At 37.6% G+C, this 16,762-nt stretch overlaps 1 protein-coding gene across 1 annotated transcript; it reads right to left on the bottom strand.

The window, feature by feature from the left end:
* Window positions 1-1,884: 1,884 nt before the first annotated feature.
* On the bottom strand, window positions 1,885-15,451 carry fbxo9 (F-box protein 9). The gene is made up of 13 exons (XM_026939472.3): window positions 15,245-15,451; window positions 12,296-12,376; window positions 11,004-11,126; window positions 9,778-9,835; window positions 9,422-9,521; window positions 9,142-9,272; window positions 8,891-9,005; window positions 7,460-7,578; window positions 7,187-7,277; window positions 6,895-6,990; window positions 4,875-4,968; window positions 2,937-3,091; window positions 1,885-2,367 (listed from the first exon to the last, which is right to left on the bottom strand). Exons 1-13 carry the CDS (start codon window positions 15,245-15,247, stop codon window positions 2,259-2,261), a joined length of 1,275 nt encoding a protein of 424 aa, XP_026795273.2. The 5' UTR covers window positions 15,248-15,451; the 3' UTR covers window positions 1,885-2,258.
* Between the last annotated feature and the right edge of the window lie 1,311 nt (window positions 15,452-16,762).

The raw sequence follows: 16,762 nt of genomic DNA, 5'->3' as shown, positions 1-16,762 counted from the left end.
ATTTTAGCTGTTCAGTATGTTCAGCTGTTCAGTATTTTAGCTGAATATTATTACAGCTTTACTTTGAAGGTATTTACATGCAAATTGGGTGAATGGTGAACATTTGGCCAGACCAGGAACACTTCCAGGAGGTAGGCGTATCTGTGACAAAGTCAAAAATCAAAAGAAGATTTCACCAGAGGAAATACAGAGGGTTTACCACAAGATGAAAACCATTGGTAAGACCAGATTAGACTTTGCCAAAAAGTCTTCAAAAAATACTGTACAATTCTAGAACAATATCCTATGGACAGATGAGACAAAAATCAACTTGTACCAGAATGATAGGAAGAGAAGAGTCTGGAAAAGGGAAGGAACTGCTCATGATCTGAAGCATACCACATCATCTTATGGCATGGGCACGTATGGCTGCCAGTGAAACTGGTTCCTCTGTATTTATTGATGATGTGACTGCTGACAAAAGCAACAGGATAAATTCTGAAGTGTCTATTGCTATATTATCTGCTCAGTTCAGCTAAATGCTTCAAAACTCATTGGATGGAGCTTCACACTGCAGATGGACCTGAAGCATACTTCGAAAGCAAACCAAGACTCAACCCAAGTTGGAGTGGCCAAGTCAGTCACCTGACCTGAATCCAACTGAGCTGCTGTTTCACTTGCTGAAGGCAAAACTGAAGCCAAAATGCCCCAAGAACAGGCAGGAACTGAAGACAGCTGCAGTAAAGACCAGGGCAGAGCATCACGAGGTAAGAAACCCAGCGTCTGGTGCTGTCTGTGGGTTCCAGACTTCAGGCATTGGATTGTAAACACCCTTTCAATTAAAGCTGAAACTCTGCACTTTGAGTCTATATTCATGATTTAATTTCAACTCCAATATACTGTGGAAGACAACTAAAATAACTATAAATTTGTCAATGTCCAAATATTTAGGGACATGACTGTATATTATAGCTGTGGTTTTATATCAATAAACAAAACAATTACACATAAGAGACAGCACAAATATTCTTTTATATTTGCTTAATTCTTTTATAATATGCTCTTATTTTGAGCTGCAGGCTCCATCAATGAGAAAACTAAATGAGCCCCCAAAGATTAAAACAACACTTTTAATTATGTCTGTACTTTTGTTAAGATGCTGCTCAGCAAATCATTGCTTTAAAATTTTAGCTTACCTGAATGAAAACTAAACAAAATCTACTAAACTCCCCACAGCATCCCATTGCTGCCAATGTCTTTTCTAAGGGGATGACATGCAATTTATTTAATACCCATGTTAATATAGCCAAAGCCATAAATTAAAAGGTAGGTGTGAGTAATTTTGGAAATGTAAGGTGCCACTATACGGGTCCCTGGAGGAGTAGTGGTTAGGCCATGGTGCTCTCACCGCTGTGGGTCGATTCCCGGCCAGGGAACCGACCCCAGCCACTGGGGCTGCACAGGACAGTGCACTCCCAGTGCCGTTCTCAAGCCTGGATAAAAATTGGGGAGGGTTGCGTCAGGAAGGGCATCTGGCGTAAAAACTGTGCCAAATCATATATGCAGACCGATGATCTGCTGTGCCGACCCTTAACAGGAGCAGCTGGAAGAAGAAGAACGGCAACAGCAACAAGGTGCCACTATACAATGGGGTAGTAAAGGGAGTGCCATGGATGCCATAATTTGCCCAAAAACACACTGAAACCCTAAGGCAACAAAGTACAACTATGGGAAAAAATGTATGAATGGATGGGAGAAAGGGAAGGAGGAATGGGTGGAGTAAGAAGGTAAATAAAGAAAATAATGCAATATGAAACTAAATAAACTAATAACATCTGAATTCCTTGCAGATGAAAACAGTTTACTGAAAACAAAGAAGGAAAAAAATCACAAAAAAATCACAACAACCTTCAACATGTTTATTTGGTTGTTCCAGTCTTCAGTAGACACATACCAAAATCCACAAATATATATAAGTGAAAACATTCAGCATTGGTTAAAAGTAAGGAGAAAACAGCTGCATTTATGCATTACATCTACTGCGGTTACAACAGTAAGCCAGTGATCAGTTCAAACAGACAAACAGTAAACCTGGAAGGTAACGCTGCTACGTTGCTATAAGGAATTTTCAGAAATCCTCACTCAACCTTTTTTTTTTCTTTACATTCAGCCTCATGCTCAAAGCCAGGAGGATTAAGGGGGTGATATGTTTGTTGGAGATATAAATGCGTAAACCGTTTGTTATTCTTTGACGTTCCACATGCAGCTCTGCTGTGGCCCTACAGGGGGCGCTCTGAGAATGCAGTGTAGCTCTTAACTCGGGCAAAATACAACGGTGTATACATTTTGTCAAGGTCGAACGCCGTGATGACCGTTTCTCCAGTTGATCTAGAAGAAAAAAAAAACAGTCAAAACAAATCTTTGCGATGTACAAAAACAGTTGTTGTATAATCTTCTGGGTGTGCGTGAAAGAAAGTAGCTAGACAACAAAAACATTAAATACAAGAATAATCTGCAAGCTATATCAATCAGCCAAGGTTATTTCAACAAGCCTGGCAAATCTGCATCAATTTCAGCTTTAGAGCAGAAGCAAATCCCTGCTCAGAGATGATTCTGGATACTCCATTGTACTCCATTATACTTTAACATTAGGGATATAATAAATGTGATGTCCTCTGATCAGGGATTGCTGGTTGTTCCTTGCTCTACACTCAAGACAAAAGGAGATTATGCTTTTGCTCCTAAACTCTCCCCTTGGATTTCTGTGGACACCTTTAAAAAGCAGCTAAAGACTCATTGTTTAAATGTACGTTTGCTTAAATATTGTACTTCTTTTTATTGTACTTTAATATTTTACTGTGAAGCACTGTGTCATCTGTTCTTGAAAGGTCCTATATAAATAAATAAATTTTGCTTACTTACAGGCTAAAAGCAAAAGTGGCTGATCTCAGACGTACCTATAGGTGATGTGGCAGGAGTGATGGATCCACACAAGCTTGTTGAAGCGCTGGCGCCCCCCAGAGGAAAGCTGCAGCCCCACATGGAAGGAGCATTCTGACTCGGGGGCTGGGTACCGCCTGCAGAACCGACTCCTCTGGTACTCGGGCGCCTTCTACAATCACAATACGTCATTTATATAGCGCTTTACACCTTTCATTATCATGTTCGGACATAAAACTCAAATTATGAGTTATTAGAGATAGGAAAATGAAACTGCTAGAAATATAAGATGAAATACGAAAAAACATAAAAGAGAAGCTTTTTATTAAAATCCTGAACAAATAAATAAATAAATAACAGTTGACTTTTTAACAATTTTTAGAGGTAGCTTAATGATTACATAAGTGTAGTATGCCGAACAGTGACTTAGCAATAAAGCTGAGTGTTTACGATGTTTACAATGATAGGAGATCAGGCTTTATGGTGTAAAGATACATAAGCAGTATAGATGAGATTATTGTAGTCATGTGGATTGAAGTACAGTAAACAAGCTTAGTGGCTTTGGGGCTGCAGTTGCCACGAGCACCTTCGTACTCAGGACTCCATCAGTGGACAGTGGATAGATTTTAACCAACCGGACTTCTTGCAAAAAATTGTTGCACAATTGCACTATTTGTCCATATAGTACACAATAATAGAAGGGATATATTTATAATCGCACTATCCGTTGCACCCAGATGAGGATGGGTTCCCTTTTGAGTCTGGTTCCTCTCAATTTTTCTTCCTCATATTGTCTCAGGGAGTTTTTCCTTGCCACCATCGCCTCTGGCTTGCTCATTAGGGATAGATTCACATATTTACAATATATTTTTTGTGAATCCATTTGTGTCTGTAAAGCTGCTTTGTGACAATGTCCATTGTTAAAAGCGCTATACAAATAAAATTCAATTGAAGCTTATAAAATAGAAGTGGCTTCTCTAATAGTACTCTATTTTATTCCAATAAAGCTACTCAAAACTAATCAGTTGTGTACTTTCATCCTGAAAATGCTGGACTATTACAGATAAATATAACTAACACACACTTTCTGTATTTAGAAGAGCTCTAGATTCTTACAGACACAATCTAACTTCCATCACCAAGTGTTAGATTCAGACATATTCCGACTTTTTTTTCCCCCCATGAGACTCACTTCTCAGTTCTTCTGAGAACTTGCATTACCATTACTTGTAAAGTGCAGGCAAAGGCCAAATCATTACTAGCATGAAATGGGGGAAGGGGCGGAGCTTGAAGAGAGGGTCAGTTAATATCAGAGAGTTCAAAACATTGGTGTGAATGTCGATTGGCTCATCTATTGCTTTTATTAGGAACAAAACACTGCATTTTTAGCATATTTTGGAGTACTCCAATGTTCCAGTGTGGAGTTCCTACATAAAATGCATACCAGTTGGCAGGTCTGATACACTCTTTAAATATTTACTTTTGGCGTTTTCCGTATCACCACTTAATCACGCCCCATAGTCTGAATACTTGTGGCTTATTTAATCTTTTTGGGTCCATTTTTTTATCCTACTATTTCATATTGGCTGAAATCTTTTTGGTGGCATCCTTAATAAATATAGCTAACAATAGCTACCATCAGATAGTTAAGTCAAACATACTGACACAGTGAGAACTCAAAACATCCTCCATTTAGCATGAGAGAGAGCGAGGGCGCTGCATCAGAGCATCTTTCACACAGGAAAACTGAGTCGAGACGAGAGATTACTAATGTGAGGTGAAAGAAAGCGGGCGTCCGGGAAGTGTTAATATCGGAGAGTTCAAAACACCTATGCAATTGTCAATCATTCTAGATTCATGTTGATTGGCTAGGTATTATCATACCTTACACCAATGTTAAACTGCAGAGCTAATATCCAAAATGCGTGAAGGTTGGCAGGTCTACAGACACTCACCTCGTCTTTTCTCTTGGATACAACAACATAAACTTTGGTTTGATTGTCCGTGTCCTGGGACAGCCGGTAGTGGCCGATCATGATGGAGTCCATCCTGGGCAAAACAGAGACGCACGTCATCCAGAAAATACAAACTCAACACACAATGGATTCAATAAAAGTGTCTTTACAATGGTGCAGTCCAATGGCGTCAGAATTTATCTCCAACTTCAAGACATCTTCTGAAGTCATCTAGAAGGTCCCACATAACACCGATTCTGATTTCTTCACACTGGCTTCCAATTAATTTTTCCACTTTATGATTCCTGTGATTACATTTAGAGCCCTGTATGGTCACACACCTGCCTATATTACAGAGCTATTGCGGCTGTACGATAATATTAGGAATTTTGTCACCCAGAAAATACAAATTCAACAAACAACGGATTCATTAAAAGCGTCTTTACAATAATGCAGTCCAGTGGCGTCAGAGTTTATCTCCAACTTCAAGACAGCTGAGAATCTCAGATCTTCTGATCCTGAATATTCATTATAGTCATCGTGATCTGAATGCTCTCCAGGTCCAAGGCTGTTTCATTACAAATTTACATGAAGCATTTAGCAGAATAAAATCCAGTTTGAACACAAAAGCTTAAATGTTATATTCAGTAGGAACGTTCTTTTCTCCTGTTTACATTTACACAGATTCATTTGCTATTTGTTGCTCTTCTGAAAGGAAGGTATGAAAGAAAATGACATCAAAACTTTCTAACCTTGTTACAGGATTGCAGTATTGAAAATGAGATTGCATCATTTTGCAAGTTTTGTTACGAAAACATTAAATTGGATCTCTCACCTCTTTAGCTTTTCAGTTGTGCAGATCACAATTAACAGTAGGTCTGCACGATATTCAGGAAAATGCGATTATATTTATATATATTTATATATTTAAAAACTGAAAATGACATAGCCAACATACAACATACGTTTCATGCACTTTTGAGGAAAATAAAGCATTCTCTGCTATCTGCGTTGCCCGAAAACTTTGACTTTTCATAACTTTTTGAAGTATTAAAATCATTCAGTTACTGCAAACCCTTTCAATATGTATATTGAAATATTTTTATTTGCAATATTTCGATATATTGTGCACCCCTAATTAACAAGGCACATGTGAGTTATTTAATAATATGGAAAAGCAATAAATAATCTTTGTGGTAATTAAGGCACTAAACAACATTAAAGGCTTGAAATATGATGAATTGGTTTTTAGTAATTAAACCCTTATTGAACCCGAGTTGTTATGTAACTTGTTAATCTGTACACTGAGTTGTTTTATGTGATTGCAACATGACTTCTCACAGGAGATGGATATCAGCAGACTGTGATCATATTGTACTTCCCCAAACAAAATGAGTTTGGCTATGATGACATTATCTCAGACATTTTACCAACTGACACAACTGCTGCCTTGCTTCTATCATATATCAGTATTCAAGGTTTGCAGGAATGAAGTTAATCTTTTCCTCTCTCATCCATAACTGACCAATGGTAATCATTTTCTTGTGGTTTTCATAAACGTATCCACATCTGCGAATATTGTGCAATCGACAATTATATCAGCACATCACAAGGTACACAGATATACAGAGGCGAAAGCAAAAAATAAAAAATAATAATCCATGTATTAGCTATAAACGGGGTAAAAGAGGAGAAAATACAAAAGGGTCTTCTGTAAGTATTTCTCATTCTGCTTTCTCATTCATATTTAAACTACTAAACTTACATGGTCAGCTATGTTTTTCAGTACAGTAGTGTTTTTTGGACACTTTTACATCGGCACATGTAATGGAAAAGCACTTGAACCTGGTGGACTTTAACCCAATGAGACTGCTTGTTTTGGCATTGCATCTGTTTAATATTTACCATTTGAATCTGCCAATGTGGCACTAAAAGCTTTTAAAAAGCATCCGTTTTAAGGATTTAAACTGAATTTGCTCATAGCCCACAATCTCAACTACAGCATTCAGAGCTAAAACACCTTGTGTTCTTGCTGCGCAGACGTGGAACCGTGGCCAGAGGCTCCTCAGGCGTGGTCAACATCATTACTTGACCATCGGGAAAGAAGCGTAGGTACCTGGAAAACACACACACACACACACACACACACACACAAAGTTGAGACCAACTGAAAGTTTAATATGAAATTATGGTTTAATGTTTTCCCTGCCTGACTTCGTTCATCAGATATGTATTAAATAATCTGCATGGGGTTCAACTAGGTACATTAAAGCAGGGAAAACACTTCAACTCTCACTACAGTTCATCGCTACCTGTAATAGTCCACCTGGTGCCACGCTCTGTAGAAGCCATCCAGAGACTCCTCTCCCTGACGGATGTATGATGTTTTACTGATATAAACACCTCCAAACACACAGAAGACAACCCAATTATTTCCTTCATTGAAATCCTGACCCTTTATTTACAGTCATACCAAATAAAAAAACACAACCAATGTAACATGAGTGTGCAGTTTCCCTGAAGTGTTTGCATCTATGGAGGCTGCTCAAACACGTACAAAAAAAAGACACACACATACTGTTTACCATCATAGCGGACACGTGGCCGCTCTAAGAACATGTCCCTCCACGAGGTGAACGGCAGCAATTTGGTGCAGCTCCGGCCCCACACCCTCAAACAGGCCGAGCGCCAAATCTCAGGGTCCCTGCGTCATTAGATTAGACGAAGATTAGACGAAGCATGATCAAGCATGAAGCTCAGAAATTAAATTGGAATTAAAACTGCTCAGGTCTACTTGTTTTTCTACATTTTTATACTGTCACCATGTATGCATTAAAGATAAACATACACTATACGGCCAAATGTCTGTGGAGCCATACGTGGGTTTTTCTCCAGACTGTTGCACACAAAGTTAGAAGTACACAATTGTATAGGATGTCTTTGCATGCTGTAAAAGTACAATTTGCCTTCACCGGCACTGCAGGGTGTCCCAAACGTCTCCATACATAGGGGAAATTAACACTTTTTAGCAAAATGTACATTATTTACAAACATCTACATGAATGCCATTTCTTTGGAAACACACACGGAGTTGACTTCAGTAACTTTGGCTCCCAGTATAGCAACAGTGTCGTGTGTGTTGTGCTTGCCATGTTTCCTGTTAAAGTCCATCGCAAACTTGAGACAGCTTCCCGATCCAGCCAAGAGAATGATTTCAATACCTTCTTCTTTTGTCAAAGGTATTCTTAAAGGCTATCTGAAAAAACATATATAGTATAATCTAAGTATGAAAGTTTTTGCTAAAAAGTGTTAACTTCTATGTATGGAGACTTTTGGAACACTCTGTATAGAGCCCAAGCATGTTCCAGGATGACAATGTCCATGTGCACAAAGCGAGGTCCATGAAGACATGGTTTGCCAAGGCTGGAGAGGAAGAACCTGAGTGGCCTGCACAACCCCACTGAACACCTCTGGGATGAACTGGAACACTGACTGCACCCCAGGCCTCGTCACCTGACATCAGTGCCTGACCTCATTAATGCTCTTGTAGCTGAAGGAGAACAAATCTCCACAGCCACACTTCATAATCTAGTGGAAAGTGGGGACTGACTCCATATTAATGCCGATGATTTTGGAAATGGGATGTGAGTGTGATGCCAGCTGTCCACATACTTTTAGCCGTATAGTGTAAATATAAAACTATACAGTACCTGCAGTGTACATACTGTATATACACAGAGTTGCCAGTTTATTAGTTCCCAGAGTAGCCCAAGCATGAAGAAGTGCACAATATCAATATCAAATTTCTTTTTTTTTCCCCCAATAATGACAGCCCTTTATACTTGTCAATGTTGTTCCATTCAGTATTAATGGCCTCCCACAGATGTTAGACAAGCTGCCAGAAGGCTGTGTTAGGCATCTTAATAATGCAACACTTTAGTGGTAAAAAGAACCACAGGCTTTAAGAATTTCATTCCTGGTCCACAATAGCACAACAAAGAGAATATGGCTTTCACCTTGCACAGATGTAGAAACCCCTGCAGACAAGGGAAAGCTGCTCTAATGCCCGCATATCTAAATCCGAGCTCACCACCCAGCGGAAGATATACATCAGCACCTCTAGTGGCAACACTATGGGCACACGCACCAGAGAAAAAAAAAAAAATTTTTAATCAATCTTCAGCAGGAATATCATAATCACATATTGACATATCCAAAAAAAAACTTTACCTCATACCGTATGTCTGAGTGGAATTTTAAATATTACCTGAAATATGCACCTGCGATGTCTCCACCTCAGGTTGACAAATCTTCTGGGAGGAATGCTCTACAGTCAGCTGCTGTTGGAGGTATGCAAGGAGATCATCAATCTCGCCATCGTTTTCGTTCTCCTCCAGGCTGGATAGAAAGAGAAAAAAAGAGTAAAGAGAAGAGGGAGTTGATGTCAATCTTTGCAGTACTGTTAAGACACAAACAGTCAAAGCTACTCATATAAAATTCTGTATACTCAACTACGCTATGCATAAGAACAAACATTTAACCCTTACTAGGTCCCACCCACTCGGTCTGGATCAGGAGATCTGCTGTAGTTGATCTTAAACTCAATGTCAGGGACAAGCTGCATTGCACTCTTGTAGTACTTGATGGCTGCAATAGAAAAAAAAGAAACAATCACACATCCGGGACAAAGTAAGGAATAAAACACAACGGGGCATGCTGTTATAAGAAAGGAAAATAATCACAAACTGGGTGGTGAAATTAATAAATTAACTGAGGGTTATTTAATAAATTAATCAACACATTCTGACCAATCAGATTCTAGAAATCAGCAGCATAGTGGTATGACAATGTTTTTTTGTTTTTTTTTTTGTAATTCACATAATACTTGGCATTTAAAAAGTACCTTCGTAAACAGCTCCATTTTGCTCCTCCTCAACAGCCTTCAGGAACAGCTCTCGGGCCTGTGGCAGAATTGAACGAAAAGATCGATGAAAAGATTGTTAACGAGTGTCAGAGATATGAAAATTTCACTGTGTGATAAACATACACCTCAAGATCCTGATTTTTTGGTTGAGGGGATAATAAACTGCAGCAACAACAGGCCTCATTTATCAATCCTTTAGTAAAGTTGTGAGTAAATGTTTGCGTAAACCAAACCAAACAAAAATTTTCAGCAAGATTTACACAAGTTCTGGACACTGATTTTCTTCGTACTCACGTGCGTATGTTGATCGCCCGTAAAGTGCAAAGTATGTTCTCGACACAACTCATTTGCATACAGTGACGCCTACAAAACTCCATAAAAGGCAAGTGCACAGACAGCTGAGGACGAAATGAACGATCAAGGTAAAGGCCAAAGGACAGAAGTGGAAGTTATTTTGACTCACTTCTATGCCAATAAAATGTTTAATAATATATAATATTAATAATAATAAGCGAACGATAACTCTCCCATCTCCCACATTTACAGCTGGGGCATTTGTTTACGGCACAGAGAGACCAGCCTCTGTTTATACAGCGACATTTTTTTTGTCAAAATTAAATGATTTGTTTTTATTTATCTTAATTTCCTTAGTCCCTGACCTAGTGAACTAGCATGAGGATGTGTCTTTGATAGAGACTCCAGAACACTTCTACAAGTCGCTCTGGATAAGAGCGTCTGCTAAATGCTGTAAACGTAATAAAATTAATCAATTTAACATCAACGGTATACAGTATTCTATATATAAAAGAGCAGTAATCCATGCGAAATATATGATCTGAAGTTTAGCAAAGGTTTGTTGAGGTTTACATTAGCTAGTCTTTATATGCGTAAATTTTCACATGCTCAGAAGCACGACTAGGATACGAACGTTTTCTTCCAAATTCACTGGATTACCACATTTACTGCGTAAACACTCGTACAAATGATTTCCACACGAATTCCACACGTATCCAGGTTGATAAATGAGGCCCAATAGTTAAAGTAATTATAAATTATTTCCTTACTGGAAATAAAGCCTTTTCTGTGACTGTGTTACTACATCAGTATAGCACAGCCTTAACAGTACAACTGTATACAGTGTTAGGAACAGTTTATGGTTTGATTATTGAGGAGTTGTTGTGGCATAAGATATCAATGCCACCTACTTTTTCCTCTCTGGCCAGCTCCTGTGTCTTCTTCAGTTCAGCAGCTTTGGACAGTCCTGTCTTAATACCAGAGCCAGGACGCAGCTCTGACATCCACTGAGCCCTAAAAGCACTAAGCTCCAGCTGAAACAAAAGAAGATACCAAGTGCGTTGAAGTGGATTATTTTCCTATAACAGTGCACCTCAAAGTGCCTATATCTCTTATACCACAGCAATTTGCCAATTATTACAATTTCTAAATTATTACGAATGACATGCCATGTTTTTTTAACCGTTTATAGTTACATTTAATGTTGTGGAACATCCGAAACACAAGTTAGTTCCTGTTATCACTTATGTTACAGCAGCTCTATCCAGTCATTCCATCACAAGCCTGTTTTTTCTCTCTCTTGAAGTTAATAAAATAAAAAGCAAAGCTTAGCATGTTATCAATAAACCAGAAAGTTTGAATAGAAACTCTATTCAAACTATTTTGAAGATTCCTTTTTGATAGAAAACTTATTGAAGCTTCGTCCATAAATGTTAAATAAACGTGTCCTTACAGAAGAATTCACAATATAAACGATTACGCACATTTTTCTTTGTTAAATAACAACACATTTTTATCTGTTAAGAATTAGCTATAGATTACCTAGATCATCTGCCATACGATTCCCTATGAATAAGATAATTAATATAAACCTGTTACTTGAATTAGAAATATATAGCAGCACTATTGTCAGAGCTGTGCTGTAACAGAAAATTAATCAACACCTTATAACCAATCAGATTTGAGAATTCAAGAGTGCTGCAGTATAACAGACAATAGTTCTTTTGTATGAGGTCTACAACACAACGGAACATAATTTATATCACATATTATATTGTAATACTTACACATACATATATTATAACACTACCGTATATTTCAACTTTAAGTGTTGTATCATTCATATCCTGCTTGCATACTGACCAGTGTTTGTAACACTGCTGACTAGTAATACTTAATCTATCCCGTGTTTAGTTTTGTTTCTCTTTTTTGCATCTGTGTATAGTACTGAGTACTGAATACTAATAGTAGCTGTGTGTGTGTTTTGTTGTGGCTATGTCAGCCTTGCACTGGTTTCTGATTGAGTACAACTGATTACATCTTCTTTTTTGTTTGGCAATACTTCGTTTAGTCAGCTTCTTTAATAGCTTTATATTTGAGTTGTACTATTCCTCATGTGTAAGTAGCTCTGGATTTGCATCTGTCAACTGCACAAATGTAAATCTCTGGTTCCTAAGGAAACCGTTGATGTGCGTTCACTGACCTGCAGATTAGAGTCTTCAGAATTTTCATCTTCCCCTTCTTCGACAGAACCAGCATCGGCATTTTGGTTGCTCTGTTCAGCCTGTTTATGGAGGAAATAATCATATTATACAGTAAATAAGACATGCTAAAGGCTTGGTTTGTGTAACATGCTTCTCCTTTACAATGCAGCTGTACAAATACTAAGCTACTGCAAATAACTAGCTTTGGCAGGCGAACAATGAAGTGCTCTGGATCTCAGAATCTCAGATTTCTCAAGCTTCTCAGGAAGTTCACAGAGGTATTATATGCTGAATATCATGAGAGTATTTAGGCCCATTACAGACCTGTCACTGGTTCGTTTAAGCTCTAAAATAAGGTCACAACATTAAAAAACAACCAAACAAACAAAGAAACAGCCACTATAAGGAATAATTAAATTAACTGTCCAGTTCAGGACCGTCCCACTGCCATTGATTGACATAAAGACTCCTCACTCAGAGAAGTGTCTTTCTGAAATAAAAATAAATATATATATGAATATATATAAATAAAAACATGAAAAATTAATAAAAGTTTTATTTAAAAAAACAGAATTTTATTATAAATGACACATGAAAATATATAAATATTTTATTTAAGCATTTCGAAACAAAACTATTAATTAATTTCATTATTTCCTCAATTTATGCATTTATATGATTATTTATTGATTATATTTTGAGCACTTTCATCCTTCATACAAAATGAACAGCTATAGTAATAATATAATATATATTATAATTTTAGTAATAAAATAATATAATAAAACACATATACCTTATGAAAAACAGCCATTTACTGATCTTGAATATGGAAGCAGATTAACTTTACGTATTATAATTATTATAACTGAAAATGTGTAAAGAAATAGCAGCAGGCCATATCCTTGTCATCTATAAACAGCCTTAGCAATAGTTGTTAAATTTTTTAAATCTAGTGAGTATTACTGCGTTATAGGTCAAGACTTGGTTATAAATAGCGCATACAGGTTCATCAAGAGGTGAAAAGAGGTTTCGAAAGAGGTTCTGTTTCTTTCTTGAAATAACCTATGAATGCTTTAGGATGTTTAGATGAAACCTTTAAAGAGTGAAGTCCTTGACAGAGAATAATGAAGATTACAATACAATAATGAGTCAAAATGATGGCATGGCAGTTTATTGAGAAACTTATCGAGAATGAACATTGTGCTTGTTGATGTTTTGTCTGCTCGACTGACTACACATATGCGTATGGGATATGGTAGTGGAAATGAACAGCTGACTGTAATAAATTCAATAATGTACTGCTTGACAACATCTACCTATCTACCTATCTATCTATTTCCTTCACTGGTTGTTTACAGTGATGAACTAGCAGTGCTTTACACCATCACTGCAAGAGCCACCAGTGTTCCCATCTTAGCCACTTTGTCACTAGATCTGGCAACTTTTTAGTTTAAACTTTATTTCAAAAAAGAGTCTAGTGACAAATCTAGCTACTTTTTGAGCAGATGTTTGTGACTGTCCTGCGCTCAACACAGCTCTCCTGCACACATCTCAGCTGCTTGTTAAAAGAGCTGAGACAGTAGGTTTGCTCAACTCATGGACCAATCACTGATCATCATTGTCTCCAAATGACCAATCGCTGATCATCATTGTTTCCTAACGACCAATCACTGATCACCATTGTTTCCAAATGACCAATCGCTGATCACCATTGCTTCCAAATGACCAATCGCTGATCATCATTGTTTCCAAATGACCAATCACTGATCACAATTTTTTCCAAATGACCAATCGCTGATCATCATTGTTTCCAAATGACCAATCGCTGATCACCAGTTTCCAAATGACCAATCGCTGATCACCATTGTTTCCAAATGACCAATCGCTGCTCATCATTGTCTCCAAATGACCAATCGCTGCTCATCATTGTCTCCAAATGACCAATCGCTGATCAACATTGTTTCCAAATGACCATTCGCTGATCATCATTGTTTCCAAATGACCATTCGCTGATCATCATTGTTTCCAAATGACCATACGCTGATCATCATTGTTTCCAAATGACCATTCGCTGATCATCATTGTTCCTAAATGACCGATCACTGATCATCATTGTTCCTAAATGACCGATCACTGATCACCATTGTTTCCAAATGACCAATCGCTGATCATCATTGTTTCCCAACAACCAATCACTGATCACCATTGTTTCCCAAAAACCAATCACTGATCACATTGTATGTCCCAGATGCACTTCTTTGTTCATCCTAAACTCTCTTCTTTTAAGTAATATAAGCAAGTTATTCCATCTCGAACCATTTCCTTCATGTATATTTACTTACTACTGCTAATGAATTTTGTCTACATTCTTGATAGAAATTATAATAATAACAAACACACATTACCATGACCTCTTCCTTCTTTCTATAAGAAATAAATTATAAACTATTATTTTCTATTTTAATGAAACTTTCTATTCTAATCGGCTTCAGAAAATCTTCCTGTTTGCAAACGAGTCCTATATGCAAATTAGCCAGTGACGTCAGCTGGCGACTTCTAGCAACCTTTTGGAGCAAGCGTTAGCTACTTTCCCCTGAAAAGAGCTGTTAACGCTGTCAGCAACACTGCCAAACTCCCAGATTAAAGTTGTCGTCTAGCTAATTCCAGCTTCCTTAATAATCATATCATAACATATCATAACATTATCTGCAGACGTCTGCGTTATTTCTCCCACTCGTATTCCGTCAGAACACGATGATTGGTTAGTAATGCCCCGCCCCTGCGTTCAGCCCGCTGATTGGACAAAGCTGTAGGCGGGACTTGCCGGAAGAGCGGTGGGAAAGGTAACGCTACACGTCACACAAGTTGCGTTAGCCCCTGTAGCCTGAGTAGCAAGCAGATTAGCAAGCTAACTGGCCTAGTTACTGGTGTTCGAACGTATTTACCATGTTGGCGTATCTTTGACGTCTTGTTGTGGCGCGTGCAGTATCGGTGTGTTTTTGTTTACAGATCACGGTCAGAGAAACGGACGACGCAGCGAGCAAATTTACGAGCGCGCCACACGGCAGCCATCCCGTTCACCGTCAGGCAGAAATGTAGCATGAGCAAGGTCGCATTAAGTGGCGCTTTCCACAGCTCAGGCAGGCGTGTGAAGCCAGCCATCACACACACCTCACACCCAAGTGTCCTGGAGCCCACACACACTCACAAAAGTCTCTATAATATCCTCACTGTGAGGGCTAACACTCCTTCTATTACTGCTACCTATAATAATAATAATAATAATAATAGTAGTAGTAATAATAATAATAGTATAATAAATAATCAAAGGAATGAATGATAGGACAAAAACCTAGGCTTATTTATTAATAAAGTGAATCTCCAAGTGGTGCCCATGATTTTATCTTTAATTTCATCACATTAGTGGAAATCACAACCCACTTTTACCAAAGTTATTATATTTCTGATTGAGTTCTTCAGACTCTGCTAAACCATTTTAAAACTGGCATGCTTTTGGGATTTGGGAGGAAACCCACAGACATGAAGAGAACACACAGAAATTCCACACACACACACATACACAGAGTAATCCAAGCTGAGGATTGAACCTGGGACACTGGAGCTCTGAGAAGGTGGCAATACTCACTGTGCTGCCCATAGTTCAAGAACAGAAAGCTTTAAAATAGGTGAAATGTTACGCTATACATTTAAATAGTGGGCCTAATATTCAATTCGATTTTATTTGTATAGCGCTTTTAACAATGGACATTGTCACAAGGCAACTTTACAGAAATAAATACATTCGAATTAAATTAAAACAAAATAAATTGTAAATATGTGAATTAATCCCTAATGAGCAAGCCAGAGGTGACAGTGGCAAGGAAAAACTCCCTGAGAGGACATGAGGAAGAAACCTTGAGAGGAACCAGATTCAAAAGGGAACCCATCCTCATCTGGGTGACACCGGAGAGTGCGATTATAAATATATATATATATATTAATAATGTATATGAATGAATGTTAGTTTGTGCTTACTGAAGATAAAATAATGAATGAATGAATGAATGAATGTATATGTACTGAAGATAAAAGAATAAATGAATGTATAAAAGAATAAATAATGTAAATGAATGAATGTTTATTTGTGCTTGCTGAAGATAAAAGAATGAATGAATGAATGAATGTATATATACTGAAGATAAAAGAATGACTGAATGTATAAAAGAATTAATAATGTATATGAATGAATGTTCATTTTAACACTAAAATGTTAATTTTAGTAACAATATTAATAATATAAGACAAGAGCAAGGCATAAAATGACAAAACAGAATACCAAGTACAGCACAGTATAATAAATACACAAGACTGTTTGGGTTACTGTACAGTACACACTAAATAACAGAACCAACTGTGAAAAGCTAACACCACTTCGGTGGTCTTTGCTGCTATAACTTCACTAT

Source organism: Pangasianodon hypophthalmus, chromosome 3, assembly GCF_027358585.1.
Source record: "Pangasianodon hypophthalmus isolate fPanHyp1 chromosome 3, fPanHyp1.pri, whole genome shotgun sequence".
In the NCBI taxonomy this organism is placed as follows: domain Eukaryota; kingdom Metazoa; phylum Chordata; class Actinopteri; order Siluriformes; family Pangasiidae; genus Pangasianodon; species Pangasianodon hypophthalmus.
The sequence above is the reverse complement of the archived record's forward strand: the minus strand, read 5'-3'. Positions and strand labels throughout refer to the sequence as shown.

Bases quoted from the DNA above. Each gene is read 5' to 3' on its own strand.
- fbxo9 (XM_026939472.3), bottom strand. The intron at 11,127-12,295 runs GTCAGTGAACGC...CTTTTGTTTCAG, and splicing joins CTGAAGACTCTAATCTGCAG to CTGGAGCTTAGTGCTTTTAG. The intron at 3,092-4,874 runs GTGAGTGTCTGT...TTGTGATTGTAG, and splicing joins TATCCAAGAGAAAAGACGAG to AAGGCGCCCGAGTACCAGAG.